Raw genomic sequence first — 23,175 nt, 5'->3', positions numbered from 1 at the left:
CAAAGTGCAAGTAGATAAATAGGTACCGCTCCAGCAGGAAGGTAAACGGCGTTTCCGTGCGCTGCTCTGGTTTGCCAGAAGCGGCTTAGTCATGCTGGCCACATGACCAGCTCCCTTGACCAATAAAGCGAGATGAGCGCCGCAACCCCAGAGTCGGTCACGACTGGACCTAATGGTCAGGGGTCCCTTTACCTCTTTACTATATATAGGCTATAGAAGCTGTGATATATTGCTAGTAGCAATGTTCTTAATTTTCAACAACAAAATAATAATAATACATATTGCTACCTCACTTGGCACATGAAAGTATTTCAGCTCACGTCCACATCTTTGTGAACATAAACGTGCACAGAACAATTTATTGAACTATTTGACGTGTACATACGTACTCTCCTTAAGGGCAGGGGGATGTTAACTGTTGTTCTCCCAGACTCCTTCTCCAAGATCTTGTAGCTGAGCCAGCGTCCTTTTAGTTTAGCCACAAGAGAAGGGATTTATACAGTATGTAGCTAGTTTAAAATTCTGCTCTGTTGTGACTCTCTGCTGCAGCTTAGCTTAGCTGGGTGCCTTAAATCTGAGTCTAATTCACTAGAAAAATTTTCCTGGGTTATTGCAAACAAAAAAACCAAACCAAAAAAACCTGGACATTTTGCTAAATTTTAAAAATCTGCCAGGACAGAAATTTTAAACTTGAAAAAGAGGACATATCCTAGAAAAAGAGGACATATGGCAACCCTAGAAAGGTTGCTCAGTCCCTGCATGATTGGCCTTTGTCCACTTCTTCCATACATAATTTTTAAACACTTTCCCCTTTTTGATCCTTCTTATTTTTGTATTCCCTGCATCTGTAGAATATGAAGGGAACTCCAATGGCCAGGCCTGTGTCTTCTCCTTCACCTACAAGGGCCGCAAATTCTTTACCTGCACCAATGAGGATTCTGATCATGGCAGATTCTGGTGTGCAACAACAGGCAACTATGATAAGGACAAGAAGTGGAGCTACTGCGCTGACACAAGTAAGATGATGCTAATGGTAGTGTGCTACTAAGTTTAGAAAACACCTGAAGGCAGCCCTGTTCAAGGAGGTTTTTAATGTTTGATGTCATATTGTGTTTCAAAGGGTGTTGAGGTAGATATTTTGGTTGCTAAATCAAAGAAAGAGGTGTGATGCATCTTAAGTCACACCTACCAGACTCCAAATCAAAGAAAAGAATAGGTTGCCTTCCACACAGTTCAGGTATATGTGGCTCACTGCCTGTCACATTCTGGCACACAGTCAAGACCAGAAAATGCTGCTAGCTGACTGAAATTTTAGTTTAATTCAGCAAGCCCTGCCTGCCTGCCCATTTGATACTTCAGATGGCACCCCAATTCTTTTGTTTTATTGTGGACTTGCTATCATGGCATGCAGTTTAGCCCTTGTGGTGACATGATTGTTTGTGGGCTATGGCTTTTTGCTAACAGTGCCAAAACTATCTTCATTGTTCAAGATTTTATGTATAAATGCATTCAGAAGTGCAGTGGGTCATATCCCACTAACATGTACTCTGAGTATACCCACTCAAATTAGCCATGCCCATTAATTTCAGTGGCTCTACTCTGAGCATGACTAACATTTGCAGAAATGAGTTGACATTGTACAGTGCGTACTGAGCATTCAGTAGACGTCAGTTGATCAAACGGGAATGGATCTGGAAAAAGCCCAGTCTCCATGGGTGCTGAAAACTTGATGTACGGTACTTGCAATATGACTCTAATGCAAGGTTTGGAAGTGCTAAAAGGCAATGCTATGATGAGTCACTGATGTTTAGCATAGGGAAAGAATTCTGGGTCACAGTGTCTGAGTCCACAGGTTTGTTCTAGATATATGTTATGAAGTAAATCTGTTGTACTTCCCAGGACTTGATAGTTGGAAGTATCCTTTCCATTTTTTAATCATTTGGGCTATAAGTTTCATTGGAACTGTTCAACATTAATGTATTTTGACTACTCTGTTCTCATTTTCCAGGAGTTCAACCAGGTAGCGGCGATGAATGTCTGTGATTCCAGTTATCCAGTTTGGATCACAACAGGTGATCCAAGAAAGGTCATTGGGTGTGCCTTGATGCCTAGAAGCCTTGATGATCCTGTGACATATATATATAAGTCACATATATATCTGCTTTGGGGGGGCTTTACCCTGTGAGGTGGCCTACAAATAAATAAGATGTGGCAGTGGGAGATTATTAATCTTTGTCAAACTGTATCTTTGTGCTACAAAAATAAAACATTTCTTCTAGTTTTCTGGGCAGCATAAAAAATGTACAATGAGTGATCACTATGAAATATGACAAGTGTCGGAGAAACTTTTTGCAATTGCATCAATGAGATTGCATAGTCTTCAGAAGAAGAATGAAAATATGTAAATGTGGCTGGTTGTATGTGAGAGTTTGTGTGTTCTATCACACACTTCACCCAAACATCCAAAGCATGACCTTGACAGAAAGAGGTAACAGAACCAGTTTAAGCCAGCTGTACTCAGCTTCTCTGAAGGAATAACCCAAACATCAGGAACCTTCTGCTTGTTTCTTTCACACTGAGAATCTTCCAGAACCCTCTTGAATTAATTAGAACAGGAAAGATCTGTACACATCAGATCAATACTTTCTGTATTAAGAAATGCAAACTGATACAGTCATCCACTCCTAACTCGGACAGCCACTCCAGAAGGATATCATGGTTGATGGTATTGAAAGCCACTGAGAGGTCAATGAGAATTAACAGAGACACATTTCCCCTATCTCTCTCCTGACAGAGGTCATCATATAGGGCGATCAAAACAGTTCCTGTGCCAAAATCAGGCCTAAACCTTGATTGAAATGGGTTTATTTGATAAAAAACCTCAACATTTACTTCTAATTTCACTTTATGAGAAATGTTGATGGCACAAAATAGCATATGCACAGTATGCATAATAGTTTCTCATTTGCACATATTTGTGACCAAGCATCATGAATAGAAAGAGCATTTCATAGAATTTATGGCATATTGAGTTTATTGTTAACTGGGAACCATGCTAGTCCTGGTTCCCAGGTTATGACTCATATGTTTATTGCATTCCTACTTTATATTTGTATATATGAATGTAAAACATTTTTAATGTGCATTTACAAAATGTAATATGTGACACAGCCCTTAGATTAATAACAAGGATTAGTTTGATGTTGATCAACAAGATTACCTGGAACTGTTGCATGAGTCAGTAATATGGTTTCAGAGAAGCCTGCATTACCGGGGCAGGAAATTGTTCATTTTGGGGGGGAAAAAGAAAAAGAAAAGAAAGTTATTTGAAATCCCAGACACTTTTACAGAACTGGACACAAATCTCTCATGCTGTTTGCTTTTCCAAGCTTCACTTCATTCCACTACGGTGCTCTGAGAACAAACTTGGACCCAGTTCCCATTTTTAATTAATGGGTTGTTGAGGGAACTGAGTTCACTCTAATTATGTCGAGCTTGTTGCAATCATTGCATTGCTTGTTATAGAACAAGTTTTCTTGGATTTGCTGAAAAATTTTCTGTACACACTCAGTAAGCATAGCCCATTGAAACACTCCCCTGCCACTGTTGACCTTAGCCAGATTTTTATTCTTTGTTTTTTTTTTTAATAATTTTTATTAATTTTCACAAACAAAAACACACACACACAAAAAAAATACACAAACAACACATGACTTCCCCATACCTCCCCTTCACTGCACCCTTGTTTCCAATTTTTTAGCAATCCTTCATTCCATTTTTATATTTAACTTCCCTCAGGTTTTCTTAACTTAAACATTTACAGCTGTAATTCTCTGTTTCTTATCCCTTGACATTTTATCAGTCTGAAATTTTACAACAGTTCTTAAGATATATTTTGAATTTTTCCCAGTCCTCTTCCACTGTCTCTCTCCTCTGATCACGGATTCTGCCGGTCATCTCTGCCAGTCCCATAAATTCAGTCACCTTCGTCTGCCATTCTTCCAGAGTAGGTAATTCTTGCATCTTCCAATACTTTGCCAAAAGAATTCTTGCTGCTGTAGTTGCATACATTAAAAATGTTCTATCTTTCTTTGGTACCAATTGGCCGACCATGCCCAAGAGAAAAGCCTCCAGTTTCTTTGCAAATGTCCACTTAAGGATTTTCTTAATTTCATTATAGATCATTTCCCAGTAGGCCTTAATCTTTGGGCAGGTCCACCAAAGGTGGTAGAAGGTTCCTTCACATTCGTTACATTTCCAGCATTTATTATTGGGCAAATGGTATATCTTTGCAAGCTTGACTGGGGTCATGTACCACCTATAGATCATTTTCATTATGTTTTCTTTCAAGGCACTACATGCCGTAAATTTAAGGCCTGTGGTCCATAACTGTTCCCAGTCAGCGAACATAATATCATGACCTAAGTCTTGTGCCCATTTGATCATAGCTGATTTAACCGTTTCATCCTGTGTATTCCATTTCAGCAACAAGTTATACATTTTAGACAGATTCTTAGTATTGGTCTCTAACAATTCTGTTTCCAATTTTGACCTCTCCTTCTGAAATCCTAGTTTCCTGTCCTGCTTAAAAGTCTCATTTATCTGATAATAATGTAACAAGTATCGAACCTTGGATTTTAGTTTCTCAAAGCTCTGTAATTTAACCTTTTCACCATCATATTCTATAATTTCACAATATTTTGGCCAATTAGAGTCCATGTTAAGTTTTTCCACCGATCTAGCTTCCATTGGTGACAACCATCTGGGTGTTTTTATTCTTTTTTCTTTTATTCTTTTATTCTTTCTTTTATTCTTTTATTCTTTTTTTATTCTTTGCAAGGTACTGAATGACCGCTATAGGGTACAAGTGGTGCATGGCTGAGCAAGAGAGATATGCCAATCAAAAAATTACGGTTTCTTTGCTCAACAATTCCGGTGCTTTCATAAGCAAAAAAGCTCAACAACTTTGTTGGTGTCCTGGTTTTTACTTTTTGAAATATGGCAACCCTAGAGACGAGCAGAGTCCTTTTTTTTTATGGAAGCGGAAAATATTTCCATGAGTTTGTGGAAACCATGCCCTATCTCTCTGTTGTGTTGCCAGTTGCGTTGTTAGAATGTGCCACAACATCATCCAAGTGACCTCTGCAAGCATGTCAGTTTCAAATATTCTGATTATATCTAATTTCAGTTAAGTGTTTTTGTTTACTTAATTTAGGAGTGGCAGCTAACCCCCATCCCCCTGGCTACACCCATGGTTACATGTCTTGGAATTGCTAATAATTTTCAGCAATGATAGAGGTCTTTGAAGGGAGTGTGGAAAGTCAGTGTGTCAGGAATATAACACCCCCCCACCAGTGCTATTTTTCTAGAAAAAGAGGTACTGGAACTCACAAGGAACATCTCCCTTGTTCTCTTAAATTGGCAATGGAGCCCACCTGGGAGGTGCTGGAACTCAGTTCTGGCGAGTTCCAGTTTTTTTAAAAGGCCCTACTCCCCACTCTCAGAACAGCCAATTCAGAATGACAGTGAAGTTCTTCTGAAGCTGAGGTGTTGCCTTCAGGGTTTTGCAGCTAGCAATGAATTATAGCTCAGACCTAACACCAATGATTTGCTCATTGTAATTTCAGAAGTATTACGTATGTGGGAAATCTCATGCCAAAGCAGTGCAGGGATACAGGAAAGGGGAAAAAATGGCCTAGCCCAGCTGATTGGCACATACACACCTCTTTTGAGTTTCTTGTCCCAGTATTTAGTATTTGAGATTCCTTTGTCTGGTATGAGTGTCATGGCTATTTATGGAGTGCAGTGTTTTGCAACCATAATTAAGGGTGTGTGGAGACTGTGCTAAAAAGAGGACACCACAAAGAAGCACAGGGATTTCAAACTCTGGAGTGATCAGCAACTATGTGGTTCATCACTCAACTCCTAGTTTGTACCTGGGTCCTGTTACCCTTCAGTGCGGCACGTCCAGGTAAGAATTTCCTTCTGCCTCCCCAACACTGCACAGCAGGAACTATCTCCCTTCTTCTGTTTTCTTCTTTCCTGCTTCATTACTTTAAGATTGGAAGCTCCTGTCCTGTGAGAGAAGCTGTGGAGAACATGGTGACTCAGAAGCAATGATTTTGTTTCCTGGTGGCACTCAGTTGTATGGAGTATCGAAACTTTTTTTTTTAAAGAGCAACATCATGTTCTCATCTGTTTATTGGGGGATTTAGTGAGGTTTACTATTGAGTAAGATTGCATAGGATTGTACTGTTAATATATATAGGGTAGGAGTGGAAAAGAAGCATTTGTGCGAGGTACAGAAGATGCTTTCCTTGCCTGGGCTGTGGAGCAAGGCCAATGGGCAAAGTTTAAAGAAGAATCAGGACAATACTGAGCAGGAAGTGTTATGTAATCCTGAATAGTGGTGCTATGGGCTGAGGAGGCAATGTCTCTTTTGCTACTGAGCCTGACAGCTGTGGCTTCTGAGGAACCATGTTGTATCTCCTTGACACATTCCTTCCAGTTCCTTAGGTATACGCTCTGCTCTGCTTCTTCTCACCCCCATCCACTGCCTTCTTGAGTGAGAAGTGACTGAAGAGGAAAAGGACTAAAAAGCAGTGCCCCACACAGAGTTCCCCCTTCATGGCAGAGACCTGATAAGGCAGAAGGCTGCATGACATTTGACTTTTTATTTTGGTAATTTGCAAATGATAGTGCATGAAAACATAAAATGACCACTGCTGGATCAGACCAAGTCTGATTCAGCATACTCCATTCTGTTTTGGTCAGGCGACTGTTTTTCTTAAGGCAATGGGTGGCGCATGCAGAGAACCCCTTTTCCCCATCCATGTACTCCCCAACAACTGGTATACAGGGGAATACAGATGGAAAGCATTTAATTGTTATGGCTATTGTTAATAGTTGGTGCTGCTTTCCTCCATCACCTTTGTCTAATCTCCTGCCAAAGTCATTGAAGTTAATAGCTATCACCTTGTAAAATTAATTATGCTTGATATAATGATGCTTGAGACTGTCTTTTTTCTGTCCTGAAACTCCTGCCAATCACTTTCCTCAGGTGTCTCTGAGTATTATGTAGCATTATAAAGGAGAGATTTAAAACTGCTCTCTATCCTGCGTTTCCACATTATACATAATGTTTATTCTCTCTCCCTCCTTGTTGTCTCAAGGTCTCCAAACACTTAGTGGTTCCTCCTCCCCAAGGATTGTTTTGCAGGCACTTTCCCATACCTTTCCCAGGTCCACAATATCACTGTATATATTGGTACACAAATGCCGCTTACTATCCCACAGCTCCAATATTAATTAATTGTGAGAAATGTCATTTGGGAAGGGTCATAGCTCAGCTGTAAAGCATCTGATTTGTATGCAGAAGGTTCTGGGTCCAGTTTCCAGTATCTCCAGGTAGAACTGGGAGAAACCTGCATCTGAAATCCTTGAGAGAGACTACTAGTCAATGCTGAGCTAGATGCATCAGTGGTCTGGCTCAGTATAACAGCTTCTTATCTTCCTAAAGTCAGTGAACTCCCCCCCCAACGCTTGTGACTTCCTAAGTTTACATTGCATGTTTCATGGTGTCGTCCCCCCCCCCCAATCTTTGAAGAGGAAGGAATTATTCAGTGTTCAGTATAAATGATATTGACGTTCAAGGGCCGATTACAAAAATTCTTTAATATCTGTAATTCAACACCACACTCTTTTTGTAGGCTATGAAGTTGTGGAAAACAACATTAAAATAATATGATCTACTAAATTTAAATCACAATGGTCTTTACCCATTTTCTTTAACTGTTTCAGACGTTTCATCCTGTGTCTTCCCGTTTATCTATAATAACAAGACATATCATACCTGCACCAAGGATGGATCCAGGTTCCATAGGTTGTGGTGTGCTACAACCAGTTCCTATGACAAAGACCACCATTGGAAGTCTTGCTATGAGACAGGTAAGCACATCACCAGAGTTTGAAAATCTCAGTGAAGGAAGCGTATGCACACACACACATATTTACTAAGAAGTAAATTCTACTGAGTTCAATGGGATTTATTTATTTGACTTCATTTTTTAATTACTACTACTACTACAACTACTACTACTATTATTTATACTCTGCCCATCAGGGCAGCTTCCCTAAAAAGATATTGAAGCAATTTCACAATAAAAATAATCAACAAGTAAAAACAATTCTGTATGTACAAACAATGTCATTTATACAAATAATTAAAAATTGTTCCATATATATATATAAGAACAATTTGAAATCTAATGAAGATTGTTATTGTTGGCATTTGTCTGTCTCGGGAGACCATGGAAGAGACCATGACTTCAGGGGTGAAGTCAAACCATTGGGAGCGCTTACAGTGCCTGCTATGGCTCTGGAGACCAATAGTGACACGTTTTGGTACAGATGCAGACAATCACTTCAATAGGCAGCAGAAAGACAAGAGACATGACAACAGCCCAATATTTAACAAGAGAAGAGTTCCAAAGGATAGGTATCACTACCCTAAAGGACTGGTTTCTATACCATATGGAAAGGAAGTCCTGATGAAAGTTTATCTGCAGTAGGCCCTCTAGTGCAGAGCAAAGTGATCTGCGAAGTGTGCATAGAACTGCTCTCCTCTTCTTAGTTTTGAAGCTCCTCTCCTCTTGTTTCACCCACAAGAGATGAAACAAAACAACCTCAAACCCTACAGGATGAGCAGATGAGTTCCTGTATGTCGCAAATGTATTTCTGTGCTGCCAAGCACCACAATTCAGTTGTTGTAGTAGTGGTTATAGTAATCACCACCATCACAGTAATTTTAAATTATATATTTCAAAACAATGTGAAACAATGTGATAAAAATATATTAAACAAAAGCTAATTCCATTAAAAGGATAAGAGCAGCATCAAGACAATTAACAGTCAGATTAGGCTGGTGGTGTGACCTATCCAAAATATTTTTGGAAAACGTGGTGTTTGCAGTGTTGCAGACAGCCATTAGAGAGAGGGACTCAATTAATTATATCTAGATTTGTATCATCCAGAAACACTTTGGTTTGAGAATCCAATGCAAGTTCAGACAGCTTGCCCAAGAATGGAACTTTCTACGCAAGTCTGGTTTCTGCAATTTGCTGAATGACTTTGGTTAATTTTAGTATGATGTAATTTGGGCTCAATTACTCTGAAGTGGTACAGCCAAGAAACAGGCTTACTGTCTGCTTTTTGTGGGAACCAGGCCGCAGTGTTTTGAGCTTCATTGTAACATGTATCCAACAGGCATTTTAAGCAAATATCTATCTGCATATCTTCCATATTCTTTCATTTGTATGCTAATTTATCTCTGGCAGAAGTAATAAGATTACCATCAGTTCCTATGACTTGTTTACAACTATATATTTTAGGAATTGCAGTTAACATATCCAAGGAGTTAGCAGAAGATACATGAAAGATTACCTAGATCTGAGTTGAAATTTCTCAGGAAAAAAAGTCTGGTCAATTTTTGAATAAATTATTTTTAATAATTCTGCCTGAACCTTTGGAGAATTTGGAGAACATCAGCCCTCTCTTGGAGAATATTATGTCTAATGGTCCTCCCAGTTTAGCCATCTATGAATATTGGGTGCAACTATGAATCCATATCACTCTGCTGCTTATTATGCCAAAACACCAATGAAACTTTGCAGTCATAATTCAGTGCAGTCCTAAATATGCTGAAATCTGTTTGTCCCAGTGTGTTGTGAAGCACATAGACTCTCCATTAAACTGGTGTCATAACATTTGCCTCATATATTTCTTGTCTCCAAACAGAGCATGGCGGCAACTCTCATGGAAAGCCCTGTGTGTTCCCCTTTGTTTACAGGGGGAGGACGTTCTATACTTGCACAGATGAAGAAGTCATGCCCAGGAGGTTCTGGTGTGCAACAACAAGCAACTATGACAAAGACGGAAAATGGTGCTACTGTGCTGATACTAGTAAGCCTGTCCATAATAGCCAGCTTTATGGTTCAGAACCTTCTGCACTACCAAAGTGGAAGTAAAGCAAAGCAACAAGCAGCAGATGGTAACCGCTGGTCTAATTAAGACCTGCAAGATATGGCATAAGCCTAGAAAGAAGGCAGAGGCACAAAAATAGCATTATGTACTGACCTACAGTGATATGTGTATTAGGGTGTCTAAGCAACCTATGACCCCCCCCCAAGTTGTTGGGATACAACTCACATCATCCCTGAGCATTGGCAATATTGGCTGGAGAAGAAAAGATTTGGAACCCAACAACATCTGAAGGACACCCCAAACTAATGCTTATTTGTTTTCCTTCTATTATGAGTTCATGGTAATTTAAGGGACATGCTGCTGCTCCCAGCCAGCGATCAGGTTTTATTGTTCCTCACCCTGAGATCTTGGAATGAAAAGCAGGTTAAAATATTTTATAGAAAATTACTGGATTTATGAGCCCCAGTATCTTTACTGGTACTGTTATGGATTCTTTTCTTGCCTCTGGATGACATTTTAGGTTCAAAAGGCTAAGTTAAAATCTTAATAGTTACAGTGTCAAATTCAGCCACCTTCCTTGCTTCCACTTGATGAATGGCATGCTGACAGAACAGATAAACTCCAAGTTTGTTAATTATTTCTTATCTCACAGCTCCACATTTTTCTGCTCCCCAGCTTCCAGGTTAAAAGAACAGTTGATAGTTAATAAAATGCTTGGTTTAAAACGAGTGAAAATCAATTAAATCTGTGGAGCTCTGGAGCTGGCTGCCTGGCCTGTCGCCATCATAACTGGAAGCAGAAAAAATAAATAAAGTTATTTTCAACTGTTTCAATACATCTTGTACATTAAGATGATAAGGCAGAAATTACAGCTCTTTCCCTTTGAATATCTCTTATTTATTATTATTATTCTCTTTCTTTCATTTTTAGTAGTTGTTGGGAAGTCTAAATCTGATGTGACTCAGGAAAGGGCTTACTGTGACCCTGCAGGTAAGAACATGAAGGCATCTGGCTGGCTGCTTTGGGAAACTTTTGATTTGATAGGCTTTTGATTTGACTCAGCAGAGTTTTTCTTATGCAAGAAATTAATTGAGAAGCCCAGCGTGCTTCCAATATCCCAGCTATTGGATCCAGATTGCTTTCAGCTGTGAGCTGTGACTGGTCCCGGTATCTAATTCCCAAGCTGTGCACATCTCAAAACAGAATCAGACAGCAAAGTTCAGAAAAGTACAGAAATCTATGAAATGATATATTTTGGAGATGAGACTTCAATAATTATACAGTGCTCATTTCAGAATATGACAAGGAAACTGGATACCAACATTTGGAAAATACTTTTGAGCTGTATTTATAATTTAAACCATTTGGAATAAAAAGTAATAATAATGGGGTATTGGATAAAAATGTAGTTACAGTATAAGAGCAGTAGCCTGCTACAGCAAAAACAGAAACAGCTAAGAGTCCTGAGACATTTTAAGGAATGACAAATTAATTATGGCATGAGTTTCCATAAATTTGACTCTATCAGATGCATGGAGCATTATTCTTAGTTGGCAAGTGTGTGTATCTATCATGTAGCACAGTCTTTCACCACAGAAATTGTCTTGGTAGGTTATAGTAAATTTAAGAGACAGAAGGTGAAAAATATGTATAACAACAACAACAACAACAAAATCTGTTTTCTGATGCCCAGTTTCTGCCATCCAATGTGGCTGCCTCCTGTTGCCTCATAGTACAGTCAGTTCTGCTCTGTCCTCCAGGAATTCATTCAGACACTTTGGTCTTCTGGTGAAAAATTTCCTCCTCTGTCTAAGCATTCTCTCAAACTTTCAGCACACCAATGAATAACAAAGAGCCCAAACAAATCAATCAATCATGCGTCTAACATTTTGCTTCTTCTTTCCCTGCAGATCCTAATTGCCTTGTAGCTTCCAGGGGGCTGAAAAGGTTAGATAATGGAAAGCATGGAAACATCCTGCCCAAAGAATACAGCAGAGATGAAGATCATGGAAAGGATCAAGAAATGACAATACAAGATCCTGCCTCATCCTTCTGATTCTTCTCAAGCCCTTTTGATGGCTATCAGTATGGAACTTTCAAATTAGCAGAACAGTTTGTGGTGGTGGTGGTGACCGTGGCAGAGCGAGATGCTCCGGCACCCGGAGCGGCGAACAGGCAGGGGCGTCACTGGAGTGCATCGTGGGGGGCACACATTGCGAGTCGCAGGGCAGGGGGCATGCGTCATGCATCCCAGGGTGCACGGCGAGCGGCTGGCATCCTGCGGGGGGGGGGCCCTGCTGCGATGGCACCCCCCAGGAATGGAACCTGGGGTGGAACACTCCCTCCACCCCCCACCTTTGTGTGCTAGTGGGTGGTGATTCTGTGCACCTCAACAAAACATAGAATGAGGGTCATATTGATGATGTAGGCTGCAACTTACAAGTAATCTTTGGGCCTCACCAGACTGGTGTATTCTGCAGCATGTTGTTGATTTAATAATAATAGTGCATTAGTAGTGGGTCTATACTGGACTGTTTTATTAGTTTTCCACAATGCAGTAGCACAACCAGACTCCTTCATCTGCCCCAGCTGCAACAAAACATGTCTCTCCTGTATCAGTCTCTACAACCACATCAGACACTGTAATTCTCCAACAGTTTGGCTTCACCCACAAAGGCACACTCCTCCATTGTCTCCTAAGATAGATGGAGGCCAACAACAACAGTGTTTGTTGCTGCACTATTTGATGGTCATTCTTGTGCTATAGCATGATAAAGGTGGGATAAAAATGAAACATCATCATTGGTCTTATATCTATGATTGAGTATCCTGGGTCCATTTTATTCATGCAGCCAAGGTTCTGTTCAAAGCTCCAATGAGAATAAAACTTTGATGAGTGGTTTTCAAGGTGAAAGTCTCCATCAGAAGACATGGATTTGTATCCCCTAGAGCTGCGGTGGCAAATATTTTTGGTTCAATGGACCAGATTCTTATCAGGGGAATGGAAAAGTCCCTGCTTTCCTTTACCTAGCCTGGCAAACAGGGATCTGCTTGCTATGGCTCTATGCATCTCTTTCCAGCAAACTGAGCAAGATTTAAGCCCCACTTGTCAGATATGTTATCAGTGTTAAAGGTAAAGTTAAAGGGACCCCTGACCATTGGGTCCAGTCATGACCGACCCTGGGGTTGCGGTGCTCATCTCGCTTTATTGGCCGAGGGAGCCAGCGTTTGTCTGCAGACAGCTTCTGGGTCATGTGGCCAACATGACTAAGCCACTTCTGGCGAACCAGAGCAGCACACGGAAACGCCGTTTACCTTCCCGCCAGAGCGGTACCTATTTATCTACTTGCACTTTGTGCTTTCGAACTGCTAGGTTGGCAGGAGCTGGGACGGAGCAATGGGAGCTCACCCCGTCGCAGGGATTCGAACTGCCGACCTTCTGATTGGCAAGTCCTAGGCTCTGTGGTTTAGCCCACAGCGCCACCTGCGTCCCGTTCAAGGCATTGCACTCCGATAGGGTCCTGTTTCTCCCATTGATTTAGCCTTGGATCAAAAAAGAAATCAAACATGGCTCTCTGTGCCTCTGCTCAGCTTGCTGGCTTTAACTGATTGACACTTTTTCTCTCTAGCCCCCATGCTAGCCAACTCTGCTTTGTCTCTGCTATCTCTCACACCCATCTGACACAGAGTATCTGCTTGGTTAATCTCCCATTACCTTCCTTTTGTTCTCCATGATGATTTTCTGAGAATGGAAAAACTGGTTTGGCCTGTATTTTGACACTGCTAAATTCAGTGTGTGGCAGCCAGTCTCAATACTCCAAGCAGTGATTAAACACCAACACCCACTAGACCCAGTAATTTAGAGGAGTCAAGGCACCCACCCAAACACACACAAATGTATCCTCACAGCTACACTGTAGAGTAGATCAGGCTGAGAAAGAATGATAAACCAAAGTAATCTTTAGAGCTGAGCACAGATTTGAACTCAGATCTGTTCAGTCCAAGGCTAGCCCTCCAGCCATTTCACTAGTCCTCATCCTGGATCTCTTTTAAATTACTAAATGTCAGAAATCCCTTGAATAACTGTAGATTAGATTAATACCTGATAAATGTGTATCCTATTTGTTTCAAGCTACCACAAGTTTCTCTTGAAACAAACCTCATCAAATTGAACTGGAACTGTGCCAGCACCACTTCTGCTTCTATGCGTGGGTACAAATTGTCTGACAGCAGGTTTTTAACTGTGCAATCCTAGATTTCCAGTATGCATTTGAATCCATCCCACAAAATACACCAAAATATACCAAGAACTGACTTAGTTGGTCTTTAAGGTGCTACTGGAAGGAATTTGTTTTGTTTTGAGATTGGAGTGTGTGTGTGAAGGATCGTTCAAATCTGCCCCAAGGAATGAACAGAACAGGGGATATCTACTTCCTGTTAGCTGTAAAGCAGCCTTCTTCAATGTGGTTCCTGCCAGGTGTTTTGGTCTACAGTTCTCAATAGCCCCAGCCATTGGTGAAGGCTGCAGTATAGTGTCTCCTGGCAGTTATAAGACATCATGTTGAGCAAGTAGTTCTCAAAGGTTGTAGTTAAGGATGCAAAACTCCCCATGGATTTATTATTTACTCTGCTTAATTTAAGTTACATGGAGAGAGAAACAAATCTCCTTGGGCTTCCTTCACACAGCAAAAGACCAGAGGGGAAGTATAATCCACAGTGGAAATGAGAAGTTTCCTTTCATCATTATGCAGACATGAAAGTTTCAAGGACCTCTTTTGCAGACAGAATAATGAGAGGTTTAAAAAGCAGTGGATTGCATTCATCTATTTTTTATTCTGAGTACACCCATTGAAATTAATCACCATGATTAACTCAGGCTCATCAATTTCAATGGAACTACTCCAAATAAGAAATGGTTGAATGCAGCAATCTATCCACTGGGTTAAAAACACACAAACACACACACTGCTCGCCATGCAAACAAATCTAACTGCAGTCAACTAAAGACAACCAACTATACCCTGCTTGTCCCCCTCAACCTCTGTCACTGACAAGGAAAAAATAATAAGTGAATAGAAAGATAATCTACTCAAGTGATGCTGACACACAAAAATCTAAGTAAAAGAATGCAAGCTTTACCACCCCAGCCCCTCTCACTCCCTCCCCTTTCTCCCCCCCCCAACCTCACACTGTATGCAACATTAATGTCTCACATTGAATGTAACTGGTAAGTGGAATGGCTCTATGACCTGAAAGAGACAATGCAGGTATTTTTGTACCCTCACCGTTTTTAAAAGCCATCTCATATTATTTTCCAATTTAATCCACATGTATCAGAATCCCATTTAAACTCAGGCTCATTAGGTAACAAAAACAAAACAAAAACAAACACAAACAGAAACATGGAAGCTGTAAATACAGATTAAATGGAGGGCATATGGAATGGCATTTCGGTGATGATGAAATCATGTGGATGCTGGGGGAAAAAATGCTTGCATGAGAAGCACCACATCTACAACAAACCACTGTGTGTAAGTGCCCTGTGTCTCACACACCCACTTACTTTAATGAGAAATGATTGTGAGCTTTTGTGTTGGCACGCATTTGCCGACGGCTCTTCTCAGAGACTTGCTCACCTCCTTGTTCCTCAAGCTGTATATCAGAGGATTGACCAGAGGTGTAAAGACCGTGTAGAAGAGAGAGAAGACTTTGTTCATTTGGCTCAGCGTGTCTGTATTTGGGAGCATGTACACAACTATTAATGCCCCGTAAAAGATAGTGACTACAGAGAGGTGGGAGGAACAGGTGGAAAAGGCTTTCTTCCTCCCCGTGGCAGATGGGATTCTCAGAATTGCGGTGATGATGTAAATGTACGAAGCAAGGGTCAGCAGAAATGGCGGAAAGGTTAACACAGAGGTCGTGATGAAACCGGACAACAGCAGAAAATGGGCACCACTGCAGGGGTGTTGTATCAACGGCATGAAATCACAAAAGAAATTGTCTATTTCGTATGGAGTACAAAAACTGAACTGTGCCATTGTTAGTGTAAATGTGGTGACTATCAACGATCCACTTAGCCAAGATACGAGCACTAACTGGACACAGAGACGGTTGTCCATAAGGGCTGTATAGTGCAGCGGTTTGCAAACGGCAAGATAGCGATCATAAGACATCACTGCCAGGAGATAACATTCTGTTGCTGCTAGAAATCCAAAGAGCCAGAACTGTAGCATGCATCCTTTTGCAGAAATGGTTCTGTCCCCGGATAGAAGGCTGGCTAGCATTTTTGGCAGAATGGTTGAGCTGTAGCAGGTTTCTAAGCAGGATAGGTTACCCACAAGGAAGTACATGGGTGTGTGAAGGTGCTGGTCAGAAATGACTAGAACAACAATGAGGATATTCCCAGCAATGGTCACAAGGTAGATGGATAGAAAGATCAGGAAGATGAATATCTGCAGATCCTGGAGATTGCTAAACCCCAGCAGGACGAAATGCATTATGATCGTTTGGTTTTTCTCTCGGATGCTACTCATGGAATGCATCTGCCATAAATCAAACAAAACATTAAACATGCTTTCAATGCAGGTAGCTACAAATAGAGAATGAAAAGATAAAAAAGAAAAGAAAAATGCAATTTTACTGACAACAGCAAAAGAAAGGCTGGGTCGATGGTCTTTATAGTAACAGTACTGGAAAACATTGATGTGAAAATGTTATTTATAAGAAGATATATATTTATAAGAAGATAAACACACACAGGACACCCTGGTGGGCCAGACCAAAAACCCACCTCATCCAACATCCTGTTTCCAACAGTGTTCATTATCTTCTTACATCACACTCCTGTATGAGACAGTTAATGAAATGTTTCTTACCTACTGTTATGATATAAAACTAGCGATAATGGGTTATTCCTTTACCGTATGGGTTTGTTTTCCAAGAAGAAGGTGGTAAATACTTCCTCTTTTGGTTTGTTGCAGATATTGAATCGAGCAGCTTTGAATGTTTGTATTTCTAAATGCTCTGCTCCATGTTTTTTAATATCTTTTCCAGAGGAAGGCTGGTTATCCCCTGGACACTATTTAACTGTGAAAGAGGAAGTAGTATTTTTGTTGTTGTTGTCACTGTTGTTCTAAATGACATTTTCAAATGAACATTGGTGGCTGATGACTTTTGGAACTCATGGGGAAGAGATCCCAACAGGAGGTGGAGCCAGAGCCAATGATGAGCAGAGCCAATTAATTCTGCTCTGGTCCCCATCCGCCTCCCTGTTATGTTCCACAATTGGCAAGAATGATAATAAGGAGAAGAAAGCTGCCATAAGTAGTGCCATCCCCTGGACTAGGTGCAAAAAAGCAGGCAGTTGGGGGCTGGTTGAGGGAAGAATGAGGTTGGTGGGGCAGTGCCCTATTTGCTGCAATGGAGCAGCCTTCGTGGCAAGTGTTCATTTTCAAAAACAGTGTTGTGTTGAGTGCTATGCCATTCCTTCAATGGCCAATGCTCAGGCCAATGTTGCTAATGTAAGCAAATCAGCCACACACATTCAGGAGGGAGGTATCAACGGGCTCAGGGTAAGTTCAAAGTTTCCATTAGGATAACAAACTTTAGGGGAAAGCTTGGGGAGGAAATGAGTTGGCCCAGCTTATGAAACCCTTGATGAGGACGGCTTAATTACTCCATTATTTTACATTGTTTTGTCCCTATAGTCTGCAGCAGGGAAAAACATGTTCTCACATTGGTTTCCATTCCATTTAATTCCTTCTACAAATGAAGGTACCCATTTCACTGATGCATGAACAAGGACACAGAACCGCACAGAGATAGGAACTATTGCTCAGTAAGTTGTGGGTACTTGTGTTTTGGTATTCTGTTTTGTATTGTGTTTTGGACACAGGTGGCGCTGTGGTCTAATCCACTGAGGCTCTTGGGTTTGCCGATCAGAAGGTTGGTGGTTTGAATCACCAAAACGGGGTGAGCTCCTGTTGCTCAGTTCCAGCTCCTGCCAACCTAGCAGTTTGAAAGCAGGCCAAAAAAGAAAAAAAAAGAAAAAAGAAAAAAGTGCAAGTAGATAAATAGGTACCACTCCAGCGGGAAGGTAAATGGCATTTCCGTGCGCTGCTCTGGTTTTGGTGTTCCATTGTGCCAGAAGTGGCTTAGTCATGCTGGCCACATGACCCAGAAAAATTGTCTGTGGAGAAACTCTGGCTCCCTCGGCCTGTAAAACGAGATGAGTGTCGCAACCACAGAGTCCTCTGCAATTAACTGCCAGGGGTCCTTTACCTTTTTTTATTCTGTCATAAAATTGTTGCATTGGTACCTTGGGTTACAAATGCTTTGGGTTACAAACATTTTGGCTTACAAACTCTGCTAACCCAGAAGTAGTACCTTGGGTTGAGAACTTTGCCCCAGGATGAGAACAGAAACTGCATGCCAGTGGTGTGGCGGCAATGGGAGGCCCCATTAGCGAAACCACACCTCAGGTTAAGAATGGTTTTGGGTTAAGAACAGACCTCCAGAATGAATTAAGTTCGTAACCCAAGGTACCACTGTATTTTTTTTAAATATAATATTAATTATGATTTTCAGTTTCATACATTTCAATAATTTTACAAGGAGGGGCACAGGGTTAGCTCATTCACACAACTCTCTTCCCTCCCATGGTTCAACAGCTTATGCTGCCACAGCCACACTATGATGTGTACGAAGTGTGGACAAATTCCAGTATGCACATTCCTGTATGCCCACTTACAGTAGAGCATAAAATACATTAATTTGCCTCTTTCTGTTTTGAGCCATTGTTTACTCAGTTTGCTTACTGTTGATTTCTTCCAGTGAAACTCAAAGGGGAAGGGTCATAGCTCAGTCACAGAGCATCTCCCTTGAGTAGAGAAGGTCCTAGATTCATTGCATGGCATCTCCCTGCCTTAAACCCTTGGGAGCTTCTGTCAGTACAAACAATACTGAATTGACCAATGGGCTGACTCATTATGAGACAGCTTTCTATGTTCCTATATGATATTCTTTAAAAAAGAGCAAGCTTTGAAGTCAGTAGTTTAATTGCAATATGCTTAAGTACATAAGTACTGATAGTTTGCTGCTTCTAGCCTTAAAACACCTATTATTAAAATGAGTCAAAGGAGACTGTGATTTCCCTGTGGGAAGAGAGAGATGCAATGCATCAAGAAGGATAATCATTCTGATGGAATATATATGGAGAGAAGAAACACTGAAAACAAAAATGCCTTTTTTAATTTCAAGAATGAACTGAGGTCAGAAATAAGATGGGGGAAATGAGAAGAGACTGTTTTCAGAACAGAGATACAGCAGAAGAAATAAATTGAATTCCAGCACTATGGGCATGTTGTAATCTATACATTTTTAAAAATGTTATTAATCAAAGCAAACACACTACAGTCAACTGAGACATGAAAACAGCGATAATGAGAAATAAGGTAAGCAACCAATGGCTTTTCCATTGATGTGTGAGAATGAGATAGGAGGAAGGGGGGAAAAAAAGAAAGAAACAGAAGCATCTGGACATGAATTGTAGAGTTGGAAGGGACCCTGAGGATCATCTAATCCAACCTCCTGCAATGCAGGAATCAGTAGTTGTCCAGTATGGGGATTAAACCTGTGACATTATTATTATTATTATTATTATTATTATTATTATTATTATTATTATTAATATGCCACCCATTTGACTGGGTTGCCCCAGCCACTCTGAGTGGTTTCCAGCAAATTATAAAACCACAATAAAACACCAAACATTAAAAGCTTCCCTATACAGGGCTGCCTTCAGATATCAGATAAATGTTCATCTCTTTGACATCTGACGGGAGGGCGTTCCACAGGGTGGGTGCAACTACCAAGAAGGCCTTCTGCCTGGTTTCCTGTAACTTCACTTCTCACAGTGAAAGAATCGCCAGAAGATGCTCAGACCTGGACCTCAGTGACTGGGTTGACTGGGCTCAGACGATGGGGGTGGAGATACTCTTTCAGGTATACAGGGCCAAGGGCCATTTAGGGCTTTAAAGGTTAGCACCAAACCTTTGAATTGTGCTCGGAAATGTAATGGGAGAAAATATAGATCCTTTAGGACTGGTGTTATATGGTCCTGGTGGCCGCTCCCAGTCATCAGTCTGGCAGCCTCATTCTAGATTGGTTGTCTTGTGTGCAGGCAAGTGTATGTTAGGTGAAATGTGCACAAAATCAAATTGTATGAATGTTTTCATGGTGTGGAAATGTGAACCAAGTATAAGACATAAAAGAAAAACTAAGAGAAACTGAAATTGTGAGGTTTGTCCATCCCTGGTATTTGCTACTATTAATGAAGAATTAAAAAGCAAATATATTATTAAGGATAATGTGCATCATGGTCAACCTAGGTCCTGTTAAAAAATCATAGTGATGGAGAGGGAAAATATTTGTTTGAACCCTCTAGTTGTGTTCACTTACGACATGAAAAGTTGTCCTGGAAAACCTCCTCCCATCCTCTTCTCTCTACCCCTCTCTAGTTTAATATCTGCTGTATAACTGCCAACATCTAAATCTTACGGGTGCAAATGAAAAGAGCTATTGTATATTAATCCTTTCCACCCATCTAAAGTAGGGTTTTTCTAATCTTTCCAGTTGTGAAGCTAATATAATGGCAAAAGCAGAATTGAGAAATCAAACAGTCCTCACTGAATTCCTTCTGCTGGGATTTGGAGATCTAGGAGATCTTCGGTTTCCTCTCTTCCTGCTCTTCTTAGTGATCTACATTGTGACCATGCTTGGGAATATTCTCATTGTCGTGCTTGTTGTGACTGATCGCCACCTTCACACCCCCATGTACTTCTTCCTGGGAAACCTGTCCTGCCTGGAGACCTGCTACAGCTCCAACATCCTTCCCATGATGCTGGCCAATCTCTCTGACGGAGGTCCAAGAACCATTTCTGTAACTGGATGCATGATCCAATATTACTTCTTTGGCTTCTTGGCAGCCTCGGAATGTTATCTCTTAGCAGCAATGTCCTACGATAGGTATGTGGCAATTTGTAAGCCACTGCTCTATACAGTACTGATGAATGGCACAGTTTGCCTCCGGCTAATAGCTGCATCTTGGATCAGCGGTTCATTGGCTATTAACGTGACTATATATTTAATGCACCAGTTAAGGTTCTGTGGCCACAGTGAAATCAGCCACTTCTTTTGTGATTTCAATCCAATATTAAAGCTCTCATGTAGCGACACACACGTGATTGAACTTTTAACCACCTTCCTGGCTGCGATATGTTCCTTGCCTCCCTTCTTGTTGACCCTGACATCTTATGTCTATATCATATCTACCATTGTGAGAATCCCCTCCACCAGTGGGAGGCAGAAAGCCTTCTCGACCTGTTCCTCACACCTCACTGTGGTGTCCATTTTCTATGGCACAATCATGATTGTCTACATGTTGCCCAAAACAGATGCCCTGCGAGACCTCAACAAAGTCTTCTCTCTCTTCTATACAGTCCTGACACCTTTCTTCAATCCCCTGATATACAGCCTGAGAAATAGAGAGGTCAAGGAAGCCTTCAGAAAAACATTTACTAAATGTTGCATTTGGGAAAGAATGCAGGGCCATCGTTTAATATGCTTGTTTATCTAGAAGTTGAGTTTGCTCCTCGTTGATGATGTTATTTTTTTCTTGGGGAAAAATCACACACACATTACCCTACTTAATACTGTTGTAATGCCCAAAAGGCATTCACACTGGATTGCCTCCTTGGTAATGGCAGATAGCTTTTCCTTCTTTCTTTTCCAATGTTGTAGGTTTGGCTTTATAGACAACTTGTATATAGTAGTTCTTAGCTGATTATTGGTCCTGTCTTTTTGTTGCAACCATTATTTTATAAATAGGAAAGTGTATAGAAATTATGCAAAAAAAAAATAATAATTCAAAGTGTGAAGGGTTGTGCATATGTGGGTATGAGACGAATTAAAGTGCTAGTATATTCATGCCTGCCACAGTCACATATAAAGAAGGGTGTGTGTGTCTTTATTTTTATTTTTTGCAAACCTGAGATGGAATATGCTGGTGAGGCAAACAGTATCATTCCTTTTCCAGCACATTTTCTTGCTATCAGAAGAAAATCACCCTGGTGGGGTGGAGCCACAATGCTAGCTTCCTGAAAATGGTGTTGCTGCTACCTACAAAGAAGGACAGGAGGATGTGGTGAAGTGGCGGAGAGTTTGCTCTGCCCATGCCATGCACCTGCACTGAATAAACATCTGCCAACCTCATCTCTACCCCGCCCAGTAAGCAGCTGCCAGGAATCTAGCATTGCAGCTCTGCCCTTGTGGGGGAGACACTTCTGTTTGCTATCCTCCATAGGTGCAAACAAATTTCTTTCCAGAATCCTTTACTTCTGATATGAGCATCATGTCTTGTTTACATGTAATAATTATTTAGCTCTCAATCATCTTTCCCTCCATTCCAGTTAGACTGGAATATCTGCAGCTATTTGAATTTGTATATGAGGAGCAAGTTCAGTCTTTCCCCTTCATATAAGTAGTTATTGCCTTTTGTGTTTGACCCTGCCTACTAATGCAATGATTATACTGTACACACCTGACTTGATCAGTGATATAGTGTGAAAAAGAAGAACACTTGCATGCATTGGCTTTTCGTAATCTCAAGTACCGTTGATTTAAAGGAGATCCCATGGTATCTGTACTCCTTTTAAACCATTTCCTTTCCGTCTATACACTGAATGTGTGGAGAGAGAAACAGGAAGTATGTTTCCCTCTTCTTGGATGGGCAGCTTTGCAGGTGTGCCCCAGGCCTCCTCTGTGAACTGGCATATTGCAGGCTAGATCGTCCTCCTGCCACCAAATTGGCCAATGATGGCAGGAATTAGAGGGCATTCCCCTGAGAGCGAGATCAACTGACCAATAGCATTGGTTGGCCCAGTGTTCAGGGAAGGATAAATTTCTCGCTTGCTGGGCCATTTGGCCTCAGGAATATCCTTACCAACCCTGACTCCAGTGCTACGTCTGAAAGGAACTATTATGGATGCATATCAGGGACCCGCACAATTAAGTATCTCAATTATTTCATTTCGTGTATTTATTTCATAAAATGTATATACCACTTGATTGTCAAAAACCTCAAAGCAGATTCCAAAAATGATCAAACAATAAACTCGAGAAAAATTTGCAACCTTA

At 40.9% G+C, this 23,175-nt stretch overlaps 4 protein-coding genes across 4 annotated transcripts in view; 3 read left to right on the top strand and 1 right to left on the bottom strand.

Annotated features, from left to right (window-relative positions):
• LOC309327550 (epididymal sperm-binding protein 1-like) overlaps nt 1-23,175 on the top strand; it is a 96,967-nt gene that overhangs the window by 5,456 nt on the left and 68,336 nt on the right. Inside the window, exons 6-7 of the mRNA XM_081836851.1 lie at nt 852-1,016; nt 2,009-2,096. Of these exons, the coding sequence (XP_081692977.1) occupies nt 852-1,016; nt 2,009-2,043 (200 nt within the window). The 3' untranslated portion in view covers nt 2,044-2,096. The remainder of the gene's footprint in view (nt 1-851; nt 1,017-2,008; nt 2,097-23,175) is intronic.
• LOC309327564 (epididymal sperm-binding protein 1-like) lies at nt 5,665-12,883 on the top strand. The gene is made up of 5 exons (XM_081836865.1): nt 5,665-5,971; nt 7,801-7,947; nt 9,796-9,960; nt 10,912-10,971; nt 11,892-12,883. The coding sequence occupies exons 1-5, from the start codon at nt 5,905-5,907 to the stop codon at nt 12,035-12,037; spliced, it is 585 nt and encodes a 194-aa protein (XP_081692991.1). The 5' UTR covers nt 5,665-5,904; the 3' UTR covers nt 12,038-12,883.
• On the bottom strand, nt 15,275-17,692 carry LOC309327470 (olfactory receptor 11A1-like). The gene has a single exon (XM_081836772.1). The coding sequence runs from the start codon at nt 16,551-16,553 to the stop codon at nt 15,546-15,548; it is 1,008 nt and encodes a 335-aa protein (XP_081692898.1). The 5' UTR covers nt 16,554-17,692; the 3' UTR covers nt 15,275-15,545.
• Nucleotides 19,802-21,898, top strand: LOC309327474 (olfactory receptor 2AP1-like). Its single transcript, XM_081836774.1, has one exon. It carries the CDS (start codon nt 20,630-20,632, stop codon nt 21,614-21,616), a length of 987 nt encoding a protein of 328 aa, XP_081692900.1. The 5' UTR covers nt 19,802-20,629; the 3' UTR covers nt 21,617-21,898.

Source organism: Podarcis erhardii (assembly GCF_964252035.2).
Source record: "Podarcis erhardii genome assembly, chromosome: 13".
Lineage (NCBI taxonomy): Eukaryota > Metazoa > Chordata > Lepidosauria > Squamata > Lacertidae > Podarcis > Podarcis erhardii.
The sequence above is the reverse complement of the archived record's forward strand: the minus strand, read 5'-3'. Positions and strand labels throughout refer to the sequence as shown.